Here is a 22,068-nt window from a genome sequence, read left to right as displayed (position 1 = left end):
GACTTCTACCAAAAGATGAATTTTCTATAAAAAAGACGAATTTTTAACAAAACGGTTGAATTTGGGACCAAAAAAATATGACTTTTTAACAAAATAGTTGAATTTTCAATTCAAAATAATTAAGTTGTAAGCTCAAAAGATTAATTTTCTATAAAAAATATACAATAACACAATTTTTAACCAGAAAGATGATTTCTCTACCAAAAATATATGTAATAGTAGATTTTTCAACCCAAAAGGATTAAAATTCAAACAAAAAAGTCGATTTTTCTTATTGGGGTTTATTAATTCATTTCCGATTTAAACGAAGAAACGAGAAAAATGGACAATTTTTTTGAAAACAGGGGAAAAGAAGGCATTCTTTAAAAAGAGTTTTATGTTTTCACTTTCTCTTTAGGTAAAATTTGCAATTTTCATTTAATCCTAATGACGTAGGGCTCATATTATTCCTTTACATACACACTTCTAATTAAAAAAGAAGTATCGATTAGCATCTAGAAAATATTTCATTCTATTATGTATTTAGTAAAATGAGGTTATTGAATTTTTAAGTAATAAAATCAGGACCATGCGAATATTTTCCTCGATTTTATAAATCATTGTTAACAATGCTCGTCAATAACTAATAGTGAACATCCTTAATGGATAATATCGATTCAAAAACTCCTTTCTTTAATTTAAAAAATATAAAATTTTGTAAAAATACTCATTCTCTTTGAAGCGTTTTCAGTTTAGCTATAAATTTTTGAAAGAAAAACTTATAATACTAAACAATCTTGAATTTTCAGCGCTCAAACTAAATAATCTGAAAATTTTGAACTTTAGACATTATGAAAAAATTATACATAAATTTAATCGGAAATATGTATCAATTTGAGCCATTCGTAGTGATATAAGTTGAAAACTTCTACTTGGAAGAATTAAAATTAAAAAAAAAATCAAATTTAAAACCCGGACGTGATACATTTCAAAATATTTATTCAAATTGGCACTGGGGACCACTGTGATATTTTTCTCCTTACATATTTAACTCCAATTTCATCAAAACACAACATCAATGATAACCAAATTTGAAAACACTTGTATGATGCAAGTCTTACCTCCATAGAAGAATTTCATCAACAATCGAAAATTCGATACGAAACAAAGTTTTAAATTAAGAAAGAGATTCTAAGAAATGTGTAAATCATCTGAAGATCATCAAACTGAAGTTAAAACCCACTCCATTTCACCGAATTCAAAATGTCTTTTCCTATTTCAAACCGGTTTTTGAGCTTATGCCGCTTAGGGGGACATCAGACTCTCTATTTCAATGTACAAAAAGCATATCTAAATTCTAAAACTCCAAATATTGAATCAGCACAGTGGAATCTTTCGACTAACATTTCAACATCATGCACTTGACCAATTTACTCGAAAAATACGAGATGAAATTAAATTGGCCTGCTTGTCTCGACCATCCATCATATTCATCTCCCACAAACTAAAGCGTTTTTTTCACACGCTTCTAACAAATTACCACGCATGAAAATTTATCTTTCTGCAAATATTAAAAGTCTTAAAAATATCTTTATACAAAAATCACTCTAAAAAAATTATTTTTAAATAACTATAATTTGATCAAAGTAAAATCCGATCGATTTATTACAGCTGACTGAGGATTAAATGATCTTTTTATCTAATGAAGCTTGGTCTTTAAAACAAAGCTGAGTGCCAACAAAGATCGCAGAGCAGTAAAGAAGCAACAATTCTCGGGAAGGGAATGACTCACATAAAACTGCTATTAATTATGATATTCCGATCCCCGCAGCCTCCGTGAAAACAAAAATAAATACAAGCTCGACGTGCGTGGGTGTTGAGCGTTTTGTCACAAGTTAAGTTTCGCAAGAAATTTACCTTTCGTTGCCTGTGGAGGCGATTGCAAAATTGAAAAATCCGCCAACTCCCGCGCAGAAGTTTGCACGTTACTCAGTTGGAGGCTGTCTGGACCGACGAGGTTATGTGTTCTATTGTATTGTGTGGATATACAAAAAGTTCTAAAATACCTGTAGCTTCTCGCGAAGCGTCACGAGGCGCCGATTGTTGTTTCAAGTTCACCAGAAAACAAAACACAAGCAACACAAAAAACACAACAAACAAATATCACGTGGAGATCGGGAGAGTGTCAACGCACATCGGCAGCACTACGCGGTGCACCCGTACACAATACAGATTACAAATTAAATATTATGGCAGTCCAACGTTCATGAATGAAACTGAGAACGGGTCTTGCCTCCCCCGAGATTCCACAAACTGACCAATTGCTCTAGAGTTCCGACCCTAACTTAGTGGATTGGACACTTGAACTGTTTTCTTCTCCTGGAGCCGATCTCCCGAACGTGGGTGGGGGACGCGTCGTCATTGGTCGGATCTTTTTTCCTGTTTACACAGACACGACAAGATGACAACATAACGACCAAAGATTTAAATATTGAGGCGGGAAAAGTTTAAATATTAATAAAATTCTATTAAGTATCCTATTAAAAAATAGGTATCTCACGAAAATCTCGAAAGCATTGTTTTCCCTTTTTCAAAATTATGCAAATTTTACACAAATAATTAAGAATTAAGTTTCAGTTGAAGGGCAGTGACAAAGAATGTCATATTTGTGTGCACAATACGAAAATGAAGATTGTCTAATTAAACATTTTTCAGGAAAATCAAAATTTGCATTTGAGATGATCAAAAGTTGTATTTTTAGAACAGATAAAAAATTAACATTTTTCAATATTTTCATTGCGTTACTTAAATTGAAATAATTATTTTTGAAAACCAAAATTTATCCCCTGGAGTTAATTTTTGCTTCTTCAATTCAAAATTGATATTCTCGCAGATGAAAATCTTTTGAAGAAACAAAAATTGCTAAAAAATCACTGTTTTGAGATTTTCGTAGCTTAAAATGCTGAACTTCTTAAATAATTTATTTATCCCTTTAATAAGTTTAAGATTAATGTTATTTAGCAAAAAAATATAAATAATCAAAGGCTTAACTTTCTCTGACTTTTCCAGTTTTCCCTGACCAAGTTTTCATTTTCCCTGACCGTTCTAATTTTTTTTAGGTATAAAAACAACCTCACACCAAGAAGATTAATAATTCGAATGTAAAAAATGTTTTTTCTTAATATATTTAAAAAGCTTTCGGTGAAAACAGCTATACAGAATTATATGAGGGGTCATCCTGAAATTAAATAAGGCATGCACGTAAAATAAATGAATTTTCAACCAAATAATATTAATTCTCAATGAAAAGTGTAATATATCAAACTCTTGGATTCTGTCTAGTCTCGGGGGTTGCCTACAAATAGCCTTAGGCACAAGTCGGGGGGATCCAAAAGTAAACAGTCAGGGACGCCTGAACCGTTTTCAATTGTAATGCATAATTTTGCGCAATATACTCACTGAGTACTCGCGCACTACGGTTCTTCCGAAGCGATAGTCGCAACCTTCTCTCGCCCCACTCCTGAGAAACTGCGTGGACCAGAAGTTATAGGAAGCCCGGGAACGGAGGGACATAATCCGAGAGTTTGGTGTAATTATTATTAGCACCTAACAATATTTGAATTTTGAATAAATAACAGTTGAATTAAACCGAAAAATACGAATTTCCAACAGATCACAGTGAACCCTAGGGATCTTGAAAAAAAAAAAGAAATTTCACAATAACAAAAAATGTAAGCCAAAAATAGAATTGTTTCATTTTCAGTTAAAGAAAGAAGTTGTATGATAAAATTAACTGAATAAAATAATAATCATTTCAAATAAAATAAGTTGCAACAAAGCAGTTACATTTTCAAACTAAAAGATGAATTTTCGACCAAAAAGATTAATTATTTATAAAAAAAATTCGACGAAAAATGGAATAGTGAAATTTTCAGTTAAAAATTAATTTGAAATATCAAAAAAAATCATTTCAAACCTAACAAATGAATATTTAACCAGAAAGAGTGATTTTCTGCCAAAAAATATTCATTTTTAACAAAATACATGAATTTTCAACCAACTATTCGAATTTTTATACTAATTTTGAACCTAATAGTTGAATTTTTGATCAAAGTTCTGAATTTTTAAAAAAATAAGTGAATTAGTCACTAAGAAAATTAATGTTCTACCACAAAAGACAAAGTTTCAACAAAATACAGAAATTTTCAATCTAATATTTAAATTTTCAAATGAAGAATAAGAATGCTTCACGAAACACTGAATATTTAAACTTTTAGTAACAAATAAATAATGTACAAAAAAACTGTGTTCAAAAATAGTTAAAAAAGAATATTGAAGATTTTAAGGCAATTTTTAATTGCAAATTTGTAAGAAAAATGCTCATAAATTAAAATTTTTCAAAAAACTTGAAAGAAAATGTACATTTAGGAATATTTCAAAATAAAATTTGAAATTTGTTTAACTGCAAGATTTTGGAAAACGTATCAAATGTTTTAATATTTTTTCCAAGTGGGAATTTTTCAAAATATTTGTTAAATTTACTTTAATCTATCCTTAAATTAGGTAAAATCCTGTAAATTAAAATAAAATTTCATAGAAATTTTCTAGATACTTCTTCGAGGTAGTAGCAATATTAAGAAATCTTTTGTAATTAAAAAAAAAGGAAAAACTTCTTTAAATAGCCAAATTCAGCAATTAAACCAGCCTAAAATTTTGTTTCTCCCAATCCTATCGAAAATCTTCGAAATCCCTTTGATGATTTCAAAATATGTCGAAAAATAATCTGGAAGATTTTAAGACAATTTTTTTAATTCTTTCAAGATTAAAAAAAAATTGTAGGAAAACTTTTAATTTTGATTCCAGGGAAAATTTAATTGTTTTTTTTTAAGTAATTAAAATCAAATATTTAAAATGATTTAAGACATTTTAAATGATTTCCTAAATTTTCGTAAATGAATGTACCCAGAAGATTTTGAAGAAAATGTTTTCAATTTTTGTAAAATCAGAAAATTTTATAACAAATTTGATTTATATCTGATATTTAACAAAAAGATTTCAACCCTAAGATTTCTGAGAAAATTCCAAATGATTTTTTAGTGTACACATTTTATTTTAAGCGAATATTTAAAAAGATTTCTGCTATGTAATATCATATTCAATATATATAATTGATATAATTGTTTTTGACTTAAAATAAAAATGGGTTTTTCTTTGAATATCAACCAATTTTTTTTTTTAGAAATCGTCTTTTTTTCTTGCAAATTCAATTACTTTGTTAAAATTTAACTTTTTTGGTCGAAAATTCAACTTTTGATCTAAAAGATGAACTTTTTTTTTAAATAACTTTTTTATTAAAGATTCATTATTTTATATAAACATTCATCTATTCGGTTGAAATTTAACTATTTTATTGAACATTCATCTATTTTGTAAAATATATTTTTTTAAAGAGGACAGGATGAAGTGTCAAATCTAGATTGGCAACACTGCAAGATTTAAACTTACGACTAAGTCCGTTGAGAAACATATAATCAATTATTTAATTGTCTGTTCAATAAATTGCCTGCCATTAATCATTTCTTAAATTAAGAAATACTATTATTTATTGTTACATAGAAAACTTAGTATTTTTAAATTTTTCTACAACTGTTCATTAGTCCTGTAGATTCTCGTAGTTTTTGTCGGCCATATTGATTCGCAGCAGCTGATTTCTGGCACATTAGTACCGAACAAAAACTCAAAAAGTAAGGACTTTTAAAAGAAAACTATAAAACTGATCATTAGTTAATATAAAAAAATAACCCATCTTCTATATTTTTTTCTGATTTATATTCAAAGCTCCAAGTATTTCTTCTTTAATTAAAATTATCTTAAAAGTTCTCGTTAACCTCGCATAACCTACAATCCTACTCACGTTATTACATAATAGAAAATGTAAAATTTCATTTATTAAATAAAAAATTCACTAGAGTTTATTAATTGCCAAGTGCCTATGTACTTCTTGGAATAGAAAAAATTTTGAGTGATATATTATCAATTCTGTAATACCTTTAAAACTGATAATAATCCTCGAAAACTGTCATTTTATGGTAGAGCGAACATTTTAATTTTTTAGATTAAAAATGCTGTCACGAAGGATTACGGTTTTGGGTCCAAAAATCATCAAGAGGAACATCGGAATTACTGCACCTGCTTTGCAAAAGGCTACCGATCCTATTCAGCAATTGTTTGTTGACAAAATCCGAGAATACAAGTCAAAGAGCTCGTAAGTTTTCTTACATTTAAAGTTTAATTTAGTAGTTCTCGGTACATATAGAACTGATAAAGGGTCTATTTGTCGAGATTTCGGTACAAATTTTATAATTTTGAGTTAGAACTACGAATTTCTGTAAAGAATTATAATTTTAATTTTATAGTCACTTTAGAACATGAAATTTCGTTGAGAATTATAATTTTGAGTTCGGAGCAGGGAATTTGGGTAAAGAATTATAATTTTGAGTTTGAGACAGGAAATTTCAATAAGAAATTGAATTTTTACAATTGGGGCAGGAAAGTCCCGTAAAGAATTATAATTTTTACTTTGAAACATGAATTTACGCACAGAATTATAATTTTGGATTGGAACTGCGAATTTCTGTAAATATTAAAAATTTGAATTTTAGTGTTAATCAGGGTGGCCGCTGGACCGGGAAACCGGGAATTTTCTGAGACCGGAAAAAACTGGGAAATGACAGTCAATTTATTTTTTGACCGGGAATTTAAAAAAATTTTCAGAAGAAAAATCTGTCCAAGTTCGATTTCAACAGTTTTTAAAATAATTAGCTGAATTGATATTTTGAAATTTTATAAAGACCTTGAAAAATCCTTATAATCTTTTAAAACCCCTTAAAATCTTGGAAATCCTTATAAAATTCTTGAACTCTATTTTAAATTCACTAAAATAGCTTAAATTCTTTAAAGTAATTGAGAATACATAGAAATATTTAAAAAATTTGCAAATCCTTCAATTCTTTTGAATAAATTCTTTGAAATTCATTAAGATATTCAAGGTGGTCGCTGGACCGGGAATTTTCTAAGACCGGGAAAAACCGGGAAATGACTGTCAATTTATTTTTTGACCGGGAATTTTACAAATTTTCAGAAGAAAAACCTGTCCAAGTTCGATTTCAACAGTTTTTAAAACAATTAGTTGAATTGATATCTTTTTCAATTATGATGTCATTCAGTTTATACTGCGTAATTCGAAAATCATTTATCTGAAAAATTCTCTATTTTCGATTTTTATTTTTAAGCTTATATTTTTAATTTAAAGAATTTTTACGTGAAGTCTTGAAGACTGAACCAATTAAAAATTAAAAACGTTTGAAGTTGAAAATATTTGATAAAAAACAGTTTTATTTTATCAACTGTAAATAAATATATTAAAAAAAAAATAAACACTTTTAAAAATGGATCTGTACTTGAAGTATTAAAAACTGAACAATAATTGATTTGATAAAACGATTCTAAATCCGTTGAAAGTTAAAGAATTTCCAGTTTCGTAATTAAAGGCTTTTATTAAATTAAAAATATTGTTTCAGTCTAAATTATTAAATTTTTAACCCATTTAACTAAAAAAAATGTGATTAAGAAAAAAGATAATTATTTAATATTCAGTAATATTTTACTTGTAATTTAAGAAGACTAAATTGAAGCTAAATATTTTAAAATAAACAATTTGAAACTTAATTCTTTGACATAGAAAGCTTTGAATTGTTAAAATTTCGAAAAGCTTTTAACATTTTAACGTCACAATTTTTATTGTTCTACTTAATAAAATGTTTAATTTGTAAGCGAAATTTTTTAATTTTGATTTATAAATAATAATTGAACAAGTATTATTTGTACAAAAATTTGAGTAATTTTAAGAGAAATTCAGAAGTTTTGAAAAGATTCAAAATTAATGTAAAACTTAAAATGACATCAAGTAATTTAAATGATGTTTGTTAAAAAATTTTCATAACTTCTAAACATTTTTTAAACTGAATAACATTTTTCCTACAATTTTTAAAAAATCTTAACATTTTTTAAAAAATCCTTAAATTCTTCCCGGGTCGTTTTTCGCAATATTGGAATTCTCTTGAAATCATTTTGAATATTCTGTTAAAATAATTTTTCAAAATGAAGAATCATTTTCAATTTTCCTAGGAATTTTGAGAAAATGTTTTTATTCGTTTGGAGCCTTTCACAATTCATAAAAAGCCTCTACATTTTTTGTAAACTGCAAAAATCCACATTTTGTTTTAAATTAGGTTGTGAGAATTTGCACCGAAATTTCGTCACGAATAACCAAATTTTTTCGGTAAACACACTGCGTTAAAATTATTTGAAATTATTTCAAGTTCTAAATTAATTTTTAATTTTTTCAAGGATGCTTAACTATTTAAAATGAAAATCATTTAAATTCTAATTTGAGAACTTTTAAGTCGAAAAAATGTAAATTTTAAAATATTTAATTGCTTAAAATAACTGAATAATATATTTTCGTCAATTTTTTAAGCTAATTGATTGATTCTTTAATTTAGAGTATCGAAAATGTTAACCTGGATTTATATTTTTACAACTTAATCTAAATCTTTGAACTTTATAATTTATGAATGTAAAAAATTCTTAGCTTTGCAGTTTAAATTCATTAAACTTGAAATTATTCAGTTGAAAAGTGCTAGTACCTTCCAGTTTATACGTGTCAATTATTGAACAATCAAATAGACAATTTTTTAATTTAAAAACTTTTAAACTTTAATTTAAAAAATTCAAGAGTTACACTTTGAATATATAATTTTTACTTCAGGATAGGGAATCTTCTAAAATTTGAGTAAAGAAGTATAATTTTCAGTTTGTTAATGGGAAATGACCGTGAATTTACTTTTTGACCGGGAATTTTACAAATTTTTAGAAAAAAGAATCTGTTCAAGTTTGTTTTTAGCAGTTTAAAAAAAATTAGTTCAGTTGTTATATAATGATATAATATAATATAATGATTATCAAAATTTTACTGTATTTTAAGATTTAAAATTTGAATAATAATTGATTTTACAAGAAAATTCTTATTCTTAATAATTAATTATTATTATCAAATTTTTTAATTTCAACTACTATTTTAGTCTAAAATTTGAAATTTTTTAATCAAGAAAAACATCAATTGCCTAATATTTAGAAATATTTGAATGTTCGTTTAAAATCAGTAATTATAATAAAAAGATTAAAAACTAAAAAAAAACTTCTAACGTTACAATTTTAATTGTTCTATTTGAAATCTTTTTAATTTGTAAGCAAAATTGTCGAATTTGTATGTATTAATAAATCCTAGAAAAAAATCGAGTAAGTTGAAAAGATATTCAAAGTTCTGAAAAGATGGCAGAATTTAATAAAAAAATACAGTTTTTTTCAGATTTCGGACAAAAAATGTAGAAGCTTTTTAAGAGTTGCGAAAGGCTTCAAAAGAATAAAAAACATTTTTTTGAGATTCCTAGAAAAATTAAAAATGAGTTTTTTTATTTTGAAAAATTAATTTTAAGAGAATATTTTAAAAAATTTCAAAATTGCCAAACATGATTCTGGAAGAATTGAAGGAAATATTTGTTATTTTTCAGGAATTAAAAAAAATTTAGAAACGATTTTAGGAATATATCATTTTTTTAATTTTTAGAAGTTTAAAAAAAATTTTTAAATAATTTAAAATTTGAAAATATGTTAAATAATATGTAGATTTTTTAAAATTCTAAAATAAAATTTTAAATCTTTTTAAGCTGTTTGAAATAAAAATAATTCAACTTGAAATTTAGAAAGTGTTCAGTTTATAAATAAAGTGTAATCACTAAATTTTTTAATTTTTCTAGCTTAAAATTGCCTAAAATGATTTGCAGCTTAGTTTTTATTACCTCAAATGGACATTTTTTTTAGCTTTAGAGTGCGAATTTTTTATTTTATTGACCGTGAAAAATGTTTGCGAACCGGGAATATTTTTATCTGAATAAACCGGCTACTCTGTATCAGTAATTTTTAGGATACGGAATTAATTAAATGTACAAGAAGAGAATAAAAAAAATTTCTATTCCAACTCAAAATTCGCACAATTTGAAACTTTCCTCTTCCAAATATTGGAAAAATGGAATTGCTAAATTTCTGAATTACAATAGAACATTTTTTAAATAATTATTATTCTGCTATGGAACAGGAATTTTGAAAATTAATTTAGTTGTGACTCGGTTGAGGGAATTTTCGAAAAGAATCATAATTCTAATTTGGAACCGGGAATAAATAAAAAAATGTATTTTTAATTTCGGTAAAGTATTATAATTTTGATTTTGGAATAGGGGATTTCATAATGAATTATATTTTTATTTTGAAACAGCTAATTTTTAAAATGGAACTGAAAATTAAAAAAATGTATTCTGATTTATAAATAGGGAATTTGCAAAAGCAATGAAAATTCTGTGAACAAGCAATTTAAAAAAATAAATGTAATTATAGCTGGGAACAGGAAATTTCCGTAAATAATGATACTTTCGAATTTCTAACAGGGACATGAAACGGGAATTTTGTAAAATAATTTTCATTCTGATTTAGAGAATTTAAAAAATGCATGCTTAAATTCAGAAACACTGCTTTTACCAAATTCTTTGTTCCAAATCAGAATTTAAATTCTTATAGCAAAAAATTAGCTGTTGTTCCAACTCAGAATTATAATTCTTTTTCAAAATTTCTTGTTCCAAATTAGAAATCTCTTGAAAAAAAATCTTTGAAATCACTGAAACATTTGAAATAAACTAAACATTTCTTTTAAAAATTTAGGGGCGGTAAATTGGTGGACCCAACGCCAGAAATCGAGCGTGAAAGGAAACAAGAGTTGGAAAAGATTGTGAAACAATTTGGTGGAGATGCCGGAACCGATATGACCCAGTTCCCTCAGTTCAAATTCACAGGTAAATGAAAAATTTTAACACTCAACACCGAACCAGATTTTCCTAATGTTTTCAGATCCTGAAATAGATCCACAAATGTTTGAAATAGGTCCTCAAAATCCTGAAATTGACCGTCCAGATCTACCTCTTCATATCCCCGACAAGTAAAAATCTCCAGACCCTCTAAAAATCATTAAATATTTCCGTGGATTTTAAATTTCTCGTTTCTCTTTTCTTGCAGATCCAAAAGTGGAAGTTGATGTCATAACCAAGTGAAATCATGAATAAATTATTGTTATGTTGTAGAATAAAAGGAATGTAAGATGAATCCAAAAAAAATTATTGTTTTATGGCCCACATGAACAGACCTTTTTCCATTACTTACTTAGAAAATCGAGCACTATGCATTCTAGCGAATTTTAGTATAATTAATGGAAATTTATATTTGGGATTAGAAAAGCAATTAAAAAATTAATTTAGTTTAATCATCAAAGATCATCTTAATGAAATATAAAATTCTCCCATTATAGAAAAAAAAGACATTTTTAGAAAATTACACAAAAACTGTTCTTAAAGTTACCTTACCATAGTTCGAAGTTCTTCTGAAAGATTAAGGTGATCCTTCAAGAAAATTTAATATGAACGTTTATTTTAAAAATAACCACACTTTAGATAAATTTTTAACTAACAAAAAAGAAAAGAAGAGAGTTCATGAACATAAGAGAGGTTGTAGAATTGGTAATTTCAACAAAGGTTTGTCAAATTTTTATATACTTGGAAAAGTCAGGGATTTTTTTGTAGTTAGGGAATTTTTTCGTGAGTTTCTTTAATTACATTCTCATCAAAGAAGGTTTTAGATTTGTGTAAAATTTGACGCCCCCCCCCCCCCCAGTTTTTGTGAAATGTCCACGTTTTGAGACCCCTGAATCCGAAAAACAGGTTTTTACAACAAATGTGTCTGTGGATGGTTTTTTTTGTTAGTTCGATAACTTTCGAAAGAATTGAATGATTGGACTTTCCTTTGTTCAATTTTTTTACTATCTTAAAATAAAGGTCGAGTTCGCTAAACAGCCATTTTGGATAAAAATTCAAAAAATGAGCACATTTTGAATATTTTTGAGACCACTTTTTTTTTAAATTTCTCTACGGATATTCATAGCATTCGAAAAGACAAACTATCCTGATTACTTTTTTTTATAGAAGCATTTACCAGAGTTATAGTATTTACAAAATTCCAAAAAACACAATAAAATAAACATTTTAAGTCAAATAACGCACGACATGAAAAAAAGTCAAGAGAAGAAAAATGTTTCTTTTTTAATGCCCTACAAGTGCCGCACATTGGGAAGAAAAATGACTTGTTCGGTTCAGATTATCGTACAGCCCACAAATCTTCATCGATTTGACAGAAAAAAATGAAAAAAAAAGCTAATAAGATTTCTAAAAGAGTTATTGAGCCTGATTTTTGAATTAGGTTTTCAATTTTTTTATAAACAAACAAATATGACAAAAAAAATTGCCTTTTTTCTATTTGACGTTCCCGGTGCTTGTCAATAACAGGATAATGGTTGAAATCGCTTAAGTTGTATAAAATAGCATTAGTTAAAGATATTCCATTATTAGACAATATACAAAAAAAATTTGTTATCAACAAATCCTTTGGTCAATCTTATGATTTTTTAAACAAATTCATTTTTCGGGCGTTTGTCGACAGAAAAATTCGGTTTCTTCAATGCTTATTTTTTCAATTGGGAACTTCATCAATATTATGATTTTTCAAAAACAAATTTAATAAACAAATGCATTATTGGGGCATCTGTCGACGGAAAAATTCTTTTTTGTTTCGGTATCAGACTTTTAATTAGGATCTTCATAATAAATTTTTTTTTTTCGATTTCAGTCTTGTTAATTGGGAAGTTCATGATGATATCAGCGAAATTCATAATTGGTTGATAAATTTTATATATTTTTAAAAACAAATTTAATAAACAAATGCATTAGTCGAGCATCTGTCAATGGAAAATTTATTTTTTTTCCATATCCTAATTAAAACTATTGACATAGAAAAAAAACGAATTTTTCTGTAGATAAATGCCTGATTAATGCATATGTTCATCAAATTTGTTTAAAGAAATAATAAAATTTATCAACTTATTATGACTGTTGCTGAAATTTCCATGAAGTTCCCATCTGAAAATACTGGCACTGAAAAAATCGAATTTTTCTGCCGACAAATGCCCGAATAATGCACTTTTTTAATTAAATTTGTTTAGAAGATCGTAAGGTTAATAAAAAAATTATGTGTTTTGCTACAAATATCATAAAGTTCCGAATTTTAAAAAATGTACATCGAAAAAAACGAATTTTTCTATCGATAATGCCTTATTACTACATATATTCATAAAATTTGTTTATAATATAAAGAATTATAATCTTAGGAGAAATTTTTTTTAATATCATATAATTTCCATTCAAATTTCTTGCAATATAACTATAAAAAACTATGATTATGGAAAATCATAGGAAACATTTTTTCAACAAATAATTTGTGTATAAAAAATGTTGCTCAATGTATAATATTGGAACATCTTTAGCTAATATTAGTCTATAAAACCGAAAAAATAAATTCCCTAATTTTATTTTTTAATTTTATCTTATTTTTACAGGTGCCGGTTTTGACTTAAAGTTTCCCATGTAAAATTCATGGGAAAAAATCACTTTTTGGAATAATTTGTTAGGGTTTGAAAAAATGTGACGGGAAATGGGGGGCTGTAGAGAATTATCCAACGAAGCATTTAATGTATCAGAAATATGGGTTTAACACCCCTACACACCACGACGAGTACCTGAAAACTACCCTTAAAACAAAAAATGTTAATTCTACATGAAATCGACCTTTTGAGCACTGTATTCTGGTATTTTTAAATTAAAATTATTAATATTAGTCTAGTGGCATATTTATTATCATTGGTTAATTAATTTTGAATTATTAAACAAATGGAATTTATTTAAATAATTTTTTTCGAAAATTTGTTTTTTTCCCTTATAATTATTACTATTAGTCTACTGGACTATTAAAAACAGTAGTTCTATATAATAAATATTCCACTAGACCAATATTAATAATTTTAAGTAAAAAAAAGACAAAAATACAGTGTTCAAAAGGTCAATTTCATGAAGAACTGACATTTTTGGTTTTAAGGGTAGTTTTCAGGTACTCGTGGGGGTGTATTAGGGGTGTCAAACTCATATGCTCGATACAGGAAAATTTTTGATAGATAATTCTCTACAGGCCCCCATACTTATCCGTGTCACACTTTTGCAAACCCTAAAAAATTATTTTAAAAGCTCAAAAAAGTGATTTTTCCCCATGAATTTTACATGGGACACTTCAAGTCAAAACCGGCACATGTTAAAATAAAAAATTTTTAAAATACAAAATTACGGAATTTCTTTTTTCGGATGTGGAATGAAAATGGGGGGGGGGGGGGGGGGGGGGGCGAGGTCGTAGCCCTATAGCATGCAAAAAAATTTGGCCATGCATTTTTGGACCACCCTACTCTTCATTTGTGAAAGTAGTTTTATTGTACTGTATTGAACTATTTTTTTGTTTAATGAAAATTTAAATATTCTATTTTTGGTTGAAAATGAATAATTTTTAGTTAAAAAATCAAATATCTCGTTCAAACTGCATGTATTTTGTTGGAAATTTACCAGTTTAAAAAAAAAATTTTCTCTCTCTTGAGAGAAAAAACTTTCATAGTTAAAAATTCAACTAATGTTGAAAAGTCGTCTTTTTTGATAAAAATAAACTGTATTTGATTAGAAATTACAATCATTTTTTATTGTAATATCAACTTCTACATTTTTCGTTCAGAATTTATATTTCATTGAATGAAAATTGTATTAATTCGTTCAAAGTTAAACCTTTTCGTTAAAAACTAACTTTTTCTCGAAGGTTTATCATTTTAGTTGAAAATTCATCTATTTTTGGTTGAAAACTGAGCTTTTAATAGAAACTTCGCTTTTTTTCTTTGCCTATAAGTAATTTTTTTTACTGAGAATTAAATTATCACAGTTGAAACTAACTATTTTGCTGACATTTCTTTTTCAATTATTTTGTTTTCAAACCGAAGATTATATTATTTATATCTTTATTTTATTAATATATTTAATTATAATTTAATTAATAATAATATATTTATATTGAATTTGGGTTTGAGAAATTATTTTCTTTAGTTGAAAAATCGTCTTTTTTGTTAGAAATTACTTTTTTTTGCTAAAAATTCACATTTTGATTTAAAATTAAACTATTCAGGTTGCAAATTATCATTTTAGTTGAAAATTCATCACTTTGTTAGAAAACGAAAGTGTTAAAAAAATTATAACTTGCATTTTTGGTTAAAAATTGATTTTTTTATTTCCAGTTTCAGCTATTTGGTTAAAAATTCATCGATTTAGTTGAAAATTCAACTATTTCATTTGATGAATCTTCATTTTACTTAAAAAATCATCAGTTTGGTTTAAAATTATTTTTATTTTTTAATGAAAATGTAACCATTCCATTTTTGGTTGAAAATTGATCTCTTTTTAATTAAAAACCCAAATATTTGGTTGAAATTTTGTTCCTTTTTAGTTCAAAAATCAATTATTTTGTGAAAAATTCATGTATTTTGTTTTAAAAAAATGTTTTTTTTTAATTACAAAATAATCTTGTTTGAAAATCCGCCTTTTTTGTTAAAAATTCAAGTATTCAAATCAAATTTTCAGAATTTTATTTGTAAATTTATCATTTTGCTTGGAAATTTAACTAATACAGTTGAATATTTCATAATTTCAGTTAAAAATTCATCTTGTTTGTCTAAAATTCAATTATTTCAGTTAAAGCTTCATCGTTAGAGTTAACAATTCATCAATTTCATTGGAAATTTAACTGTTTGGTTGAAGATTGTTTTTTTTTTTTGTTGTTAAAAATAAATTATTTTAACTAACAATTTAAATATTCCATTCGTGGTTGAAAACGGATCTTTTTTAGTTTCAAATTCAACTTTTTTTGGTAGCAAATTAATCTTCTTGTTTGAAAATTCTTCTTTTTTCGTTTAAAATAAATGAAAATTAATTATTTCAACTGAAAATTTAACTATTCCATCATTTGTTGTAAACCGATATTTTTTAGTCGAAATAACAACTATTTGGTTGAAAATTGATATTTATTATTTAAAACTTTTTATGTCATATGGATAGCGCGTTTTGTAAGTCATTTTTATAATTATCATTTTCTTTTTAACTAGCTTTAACAGACCTGTTCAAAATTTCCGCATTTTCCAATGACCCTACTTTTTCTTTTTTTATTTCCTTAGTGTTTAGACGTTTAAATTTGTTTTTAATGTATTGTTATCAGTTAAAATTTCTTATATGTTCAAACAATTTTTTTAATGCCAGCTAAAAGGTGATAGTAATAAAAAAATTAGAAATTTAAAAACTTATTCAAGAAAATAACCAAATTATAAAAATGAGAATTTTTTAAAATATGCAGTTCGCTAACGTGTAAACCCAAGCCATATTCTAGCCATATAATAATTAATTCTAAATTGATTATATTTTATTTGAGGATCATAATACACCCTACCTGCTTAGTTATAAAGTAAATTGACCTTTTTGGTTAAAAATGCAACTCTTTTGTTGGAAATTCAACGATTTTGATAAAAAATCGTTGTTTTTTTGTGGTATAAATTAAATTTTTTTGTTTAAAAATGGAACTGTGTGGTTGAAAATTAATCTGTTTTGGTTTTGAGTTAACTATTTCATTGAAAATTCGTCTTTTCTGGACGAATTCAACTGTTTTTAATTAAGGGAAATTTTTTAAGCCTAAATACCGACTATTGCATTTTTTGTTAAGATTTCATCTTCTTTGTTTGGAAATTCAACTAGTTGGCCCAAGGTTGAACTACATAATTTATTAAAAATTCATTTTTTTTTAGGATGCATCATTTTAGTTGAAAATTCATGTCTTTGATTAGGAATTTGCTTTTTAGATTAATTTAACAGGTTTTTATGTAAAATAAAATTTGTTTGTTTAAAACATAAACTATTACATTTTTTATTGAGCATCATCTTTCTTGTTTCAAAAATTTATTATATGGTTGAAAAAGTCATCCTTCTTTATTAAAAATTCAACTATTTTGATAAAAATTTATCTTTTTGGTTTAAAAATGTATCTTTTGATATATTTTTAATCTTTTTGGCTAAAGATGCAACTATTTGGTTGAATTTTGAACTATTTTTATGAAAATTCGTCTTTTTGGTATAAATTTAATCTTTTTGTTTGAAAATGCCATTGTTTTGGTTGTGTCTTAAACTATTTTCTTAAAAATTATATTTTTGTATACATTCAACTGTTTTTAATTATTATTTTTTAAATATATTCAAATATTATCTATTACATTTTTTGTTCAGAATTGAAGGGCCATATAGCATAAGGGCGTAAGGGCCAAATTTTCGAAAATCGGTTTTTCCCCCCTAACTCGTGTCCCTGTAGAAAATTTTGGTCGAATTCGACCCGAAATTAGGCAAAAGTTACTTTTTATGTGTCAAAATTGAAGCTTTTTGGTGCTCATCAATCTTCAACCAAGGCTTTCTCGCACATGCTTATATTTTTCAAAGCGCGTTTTTAACGATTCAATAGAGCTAACCAATAGTTCAAAAGTGCTTTCTTTATTTCCTCTTAAATTAAAAAGTTTAACATTTACGCAACTTTTTATGTGTCAAAATTGAAGCTTTTTGGTATTCGTCCTCAGCAAACATGGTTACAGAACATATCTGTAACTGTTCAAGAACACAAAAGAACGTGTTCTAGAACAGGTTGGTAACAGTTTACGAACATGCGAGTAACTACATTATACCCCATAAGCTAGAAAATTTTTGTAACAGTTCTAGAACGCTGTGACATACGATCTGTAACATTTCTAGAACTTGGTTACCAGTGTTATGTGACAATTCTGTAACAAATCTAGAACGCTGTGACAACCAATCTGTAAAGTTTCTAGAACAATCCTAGAACTCAATTAAAAATGTTGTATAACAAATCTTCAAGAGATCTAGAACGAAGCCGTGACAACCGATCTGTCATATTTCTAGAACAATTCTAGAACTTTGGTACGCTGCGTTGTAAAAAATCTAGGAAAATTCTATAAAAGTTCTAAAACGGTTATTTATCAAATATGGAACAGTGTTATGTGCCCCTCAAAGCAATAGGATATCCCGGGATATTCGATTTGACCCCATTTATGTCCCAGGTTATTCCAGGGATAACCCGTCGAAATATCCTGCGAGGCGGAAATTTTGACATTCCCATGGATATAATTTGATCCGGGATAGCGCGTACGCAGTCCCGACTAACAAAAATTATACGTCCGAGATATCCAAATTAGGGATATTCGCAAGGGTCAGCTCGACGCTAGTGTTAGCGAACAAATCTTTGTTCCTAATTCGTTCTAGATCACACTTGTAACAGGATTCTGGAACTTCGATATAACACTGTTACGGCATAGTTCTAGAACAAACATATTGAAACAAATATTATAGAACCTCTGTGATCAGTTTGTTCTAGAACAACTCCAGAGCAACTGTTACAGAACAGTGCTGCCACGTAGTTTGAGAACAATTCTGGCACAATTATGTCACAGTGTTCTAGAATACTGTTACCTTTTTGTTCTAGAACAGTTCGGTCACAATTTTGTCACAGTGTGCTAGAACACGGTTAACTTTTTTTTTTAGAACAGTTCTGTCACCATCTTGCAACAACTGTTATAGAACACAGTTCCTTTTTGGATCTGAAACAGTTACAAAACATGTTTGCTGAGTCGATAGTTGAACAACATAATTTTTTTAAATCAATTTTTTGTTATGGACTCATAATTTTAGTTGAAAATTCCTTTCTTAGTTGAATTAAACTGTTTTTTACTTCAAGTTAAATTTTTTGGTTGAAATATAACCTATTACATTTTTTGTTGAGAATTTATATTTTTTGTTTCAAAATTCTAAAATCAAAATCTCCATATTTCGCCTGTTTCTAGAGCATTTTGGAGAATATATTTAGCTTTTGGGTTTAGTTTCTCGATTGAATCATTAGCGACTTCTTCGCAGCATACAAAATTTGCAAATAAATCGTTTAAGAAATATTTGCAATTGCCATAATCAAAGAAAGTCTCTTTCAAAGTGTCTTGTTTTCTAATATCTTGAATTGCTGTTGACGATTCTTAAAAATTCCCGATTTTAGTTGATGTGACTGTTTTTTCAAGTTTAGTGGTCGTAGGATGAAGGAAATTGGTAAATAAGGTACAAAAGATAAGAAAGGAAAACATATAGTATGTATGTATAAAAAATGTGTTCATTTATTGCTAAATTAGTACGAAACGGATAAAAATTCACAGCAGGTAAAACATAGTTACATATATACAAATTTTCAGTCAAGGCTCACTCTCGGAAATTCTAGGAGACCCATATTTTCAATTGCATCAGAGAGAATCTCCATTTGACATTTCGCAGATACGTTTCTGTGAACCGTTGCGAATTGTATCATCTCTTCTTTCGAAATCATCGTTTTGAAATCCCCTCCACATGGACAAAGTTCTCTGATGTTCTCTTTTTTCACTTCGAGGCAGCGGCGACATTGCAAATCTTGGAGAACGTAGCCCATCGTCTTTCTGTTCAGGATATCTATGAGAGCCATTTCGATTTCGTCGTTGTCGTAGCTCATTTCGCAAATCGGACATTTCCAAACTTGTCTAAAAAATTAGAGGAAATCGAGGTGGAAATGTTCATTTTATTAGAATTTTTTTGCAGGGCAGCTACTTCATTGAAATTAAAAATGTTTTTAAAATATAGAAAAATTAAAATTAGATTAAAATGTAAAAAAAAAACTTATCTTAAAAAAATTCCAGGATATCTCCCCGTGTTTCCAGGTAAAAAATGACAAGTTTCCCGGTACAATTTATAATGTGCATTACTTTAAAATTAATTTCATACTTGCCAGCCCTAAATGCTCACAAAACAGGGAAAATAGAGTTATTTTTTTTAGAAAGTCGCGGAATAATAGGGTAATAAATTGTTTTAAATAACATTAGTGCAGGTATCACATTCCTAAGATTTCAAGTTTAAAAATATTTACATTTTCAACAAAATAGTATAATTTCTAGTAAAAAAAAATTATTTTTCAAGAAAATAGTTGAGTTTTCTAGCTAAAAAGTTGAATGTTTTAAAAAAACATAGATGAATGTTCAAAACAAAAAAAAGTTAACTTGTAACCAAGAAAGATAGATTTTCAACAAAATAGTTGAATTTTCAACAACAACAAATAGCTGACGAATCTTTTAGAAGACAATTGAATTTCCAATCCAAAACGAAAAATTTTCAACAAAACAGTTAAATTTCCAACACAATAATTAAATTTTCAACCAGATAGTTGAATTTTTAAAAAAATAAATAGTTTAGGTTTCAAGCAAAGAGAAGAATATTCAACAAAAAATTACAATTTGTAACCAAATAATTAAATTTTAAACCTACTAAGATGAATCGTCTACCCAATTATACAATTTTTCAAACACAGATTAAACATGAATCAAGAAACAGATAAATTTTCCAACGAAATAGTTGTATTTTTTAATAAATAAATACATGTTCAAATAAATAGTTGAATATTCAGGCCAAAAAGACGAATCTTTTAGAAGACAGTTGAACTTCTAATCCAAAAGGATAAATTTCGAAAACATTTTTTTTTTAAGAAAATAGTTAAAATTTCAGCAAGATGGTTGAATTTTTAACAAAATAAATAACTTTTCAACTAAATAGTTTAACTTTCCAGAAAAATAGACGCATTTTCAACGACAAATTTGAATCATTGACCAAATAATTGAATTTTAAACCTACCAAGATGAATCTTCAACCAAATTATCGAAATAAAAATAATTTAAGCAAAAACATTTGCATTTTCAACAAAATAATTATTTTTTCAACAATATAGTTGGATTATTAACAAAATGAATGATTTTCAACAAAACATTTGGATTATCAACTAAAATTATGGATACTGATCACAAAACATTATTTTTTCAGAAAACAGATGAATTTCAAGCAAATAGTAGAATAATTATCCAAAGCAGATGAGTTCTGAAAAATAAATTTTCAATTAAAAAAATTACTTTTCTATCAAAAAATGAATTTTCAACCCAAAAGGACAAATTTGTTATCCATTAAGACGAATTTTCAACAAAACCGTTGAATTTTCAACTGAAAAATGACTGTTTAACAAACTAGTTGAATTTTTAACAAAGTAATTAAATTTTTGATCAAATAGTAGAATTTTTAACCTAAAGAAATTAATTCTAACCCCGAAATATAATTGTAGACTTGTTAAATAAAAAGAATTCACTTTCAAACAAAAGCGATTAATTTTAATCCAAAAGTGATGACTTTGCCAAAATAGTTGAATTTTTAATAAATTAATTAAATTTTCAATCAAATTCTATACTTTCAATGAAAAAAAATTTACTTTTAACAAAAAAAGACGAATTTTCTACCAAAGAAAAGATGACTTTATCAAAACAGTTACATTTTCAACAAAATAATTATTTTTTCAACAAGATAGTTGGATTATTAACACAATTAATGATTTTCAACAATAGTTGGATTTTGAACTAAAATGATGGATCTTGAACAAAAAAATTAATTTTTCAGAAAAAAAAATAAATTTCAAGTAAATAGTAGAACCATTAACCGAAAAAGATGAGTTCTGCAAAAAATATGATACTAGGCTTTTATATTATAAAAAAATTAAATTTCAACCATGAAAAATAAATTTCCAATAAAAAAATTACTTTTCTACCAAAAGATGAATTTTCAAGCCAAAAGGACCAACTTTTTATCCAGAAAGACGAATTTTCAACAAACAGTTGAATTTCCAACAAAGTAAGGCAATTTTTGACCAAATAATAGAATTTTGAATCCAAAGAAATTAATCCTATCCCCGAAAAATAATTGTAGAATTAAAAAAAACAAGAATTCACTTTCAAACAAAAGCGATTAATTTTAAACCAAAAAAGATGACTTCATCAAAATAGTTGAATTTTCAATAAATTAATTAGATTTT

General features: G+C 26.7%; 3 protein-coding genes and 1 further gene across 6 annotated transcripts in view; 1 reads left to right on the top strand and 3 right to left on the bottom strand.

Moving 5' to 3' along the window:
* LOC117179522 (ETS-like protein pointed) overlaps positions 1-2,325 on the bottom strand; it is a 249,344-nt gene extending 247,019 nt beyond the window's left edge. The window contains exon 1 of one of the 2 annotated variants that reach the window (XM_033371404.1): positions 1,897-2,325. The gene's annotated coding sequence lies outside the window, so the exon portion shown is untranslated. The remainder of the gene's footprint in view (positions 1-1,896) is intronic. The other variant, XM_033371403.1, reaches the window with a different exon arrangement.
* A 3,311-nt stretch (positions 2,326-5,636) lies between these two features.
* LOC117179800 (ATP synthase-coupling factor 6, mitochondrial) lies at positions 5,637-11,261 on the top strand. Of its 2 annotated transcripts, none has more exons than XM_033371919.1 (4): positions 5,637-5,723; positions 6,095-6,244; positions 10,813-10,943; positions 11,164-11,261. In XM_033371919.1, the coding sequence occupies exons 2-4, from the start codon at positions 6,102-6,104 to the stop codon at positions 11,196-11,198; spliced, it is 309 nt and encodes a 102-aa protein (XP_033227810.1). In that variant the 5' UTR covers positions 5,637-5,723; positions 6,095-6,101; the 3' UTR covers positions 11,199-11,261. The 2 variants fall into 2 exon arrangements, with proteins under 2 accessions (XP_033227810.1, XP_033227811.1); XM_033371920.1 differs by having other exon boundaries at positions 5,655-5,723; positions 6,073-6,244.
* A 7,029-nt stretch (positions 11,262-18,290) lies between these two features.
* LOC117180952 lies at positions 18,291-18,449 on the bottom strand.
* An 842-nt stretch (positions 18,450-19,291) lies between these two features.
* Positions 19,292-22,068, bottom strand: part of LOC117179561 (DNA polymerase epsilon catalytic subunit A) — a 67,677-nt gene continuing 64,900 nt past the window's right edge. For both annotated transcript variants that reach the window (XM_033371483.1, XM_033371484.1), the window contains one exon: positions 19,292-19,708. In XM_033371483.1, the coding sequence (XP_033227374.1) occupies positions 19,387-19,708 (322 nt within the window). In that variant the 3' untranslated portion in view covers positions 19,292-19,386. The remainder of the gene's footprint in view (positions 19,709-22,068) is intronic.

Source organism: Belonocnema kinseyi, chromosome 9 (genome assembly GCF_010883055.1).
Source record: "Belonocnema kinseyi isolate 2016_QV_RU_SX_M_011 chromosome 9, B_treatae_v1, whole genome shotgun sequence".
NCBI lineage: Eukaryota > Metazoa > Arthropoda > Insecta > Hymenoptera > Cynipidae > Belonocnema > Belonocnema kinseyi.
The sequence above is the reverse complement of the archived record's forward strand: the minus strand, read 5'-3'. Positions and strand labels throughout refer to the sequence as shown.

What these genes read in the sequence shown, in the direction of transcription:
- LOC117179800 (XM_033371919.1), top strand. Translation starts at nt 6,102, where the DNA reads ATGCTGTCACGAAGGATTACGGTTTTGGGTCCAAAAATCATCAAGAGG. An exon ending in GAATACAAGTCAAAGAGCTC is followed by an intron (nt 6,245 to 10,812) that starts GTAAGTTTTCTT and finishes TTAAAAATTTAG; the next exon opens with GGGCGGTAAATTGGTGGACC. An exon ending in CCCTCAGTTCAAATTCACAG is followed by an intron (nt 10,944 to 11,163) that starts GTAAATGAAAAA and finishes CTTTTCTTGCAG; the next exon opens with ATCCAAAAGTGGAAGTTGAT.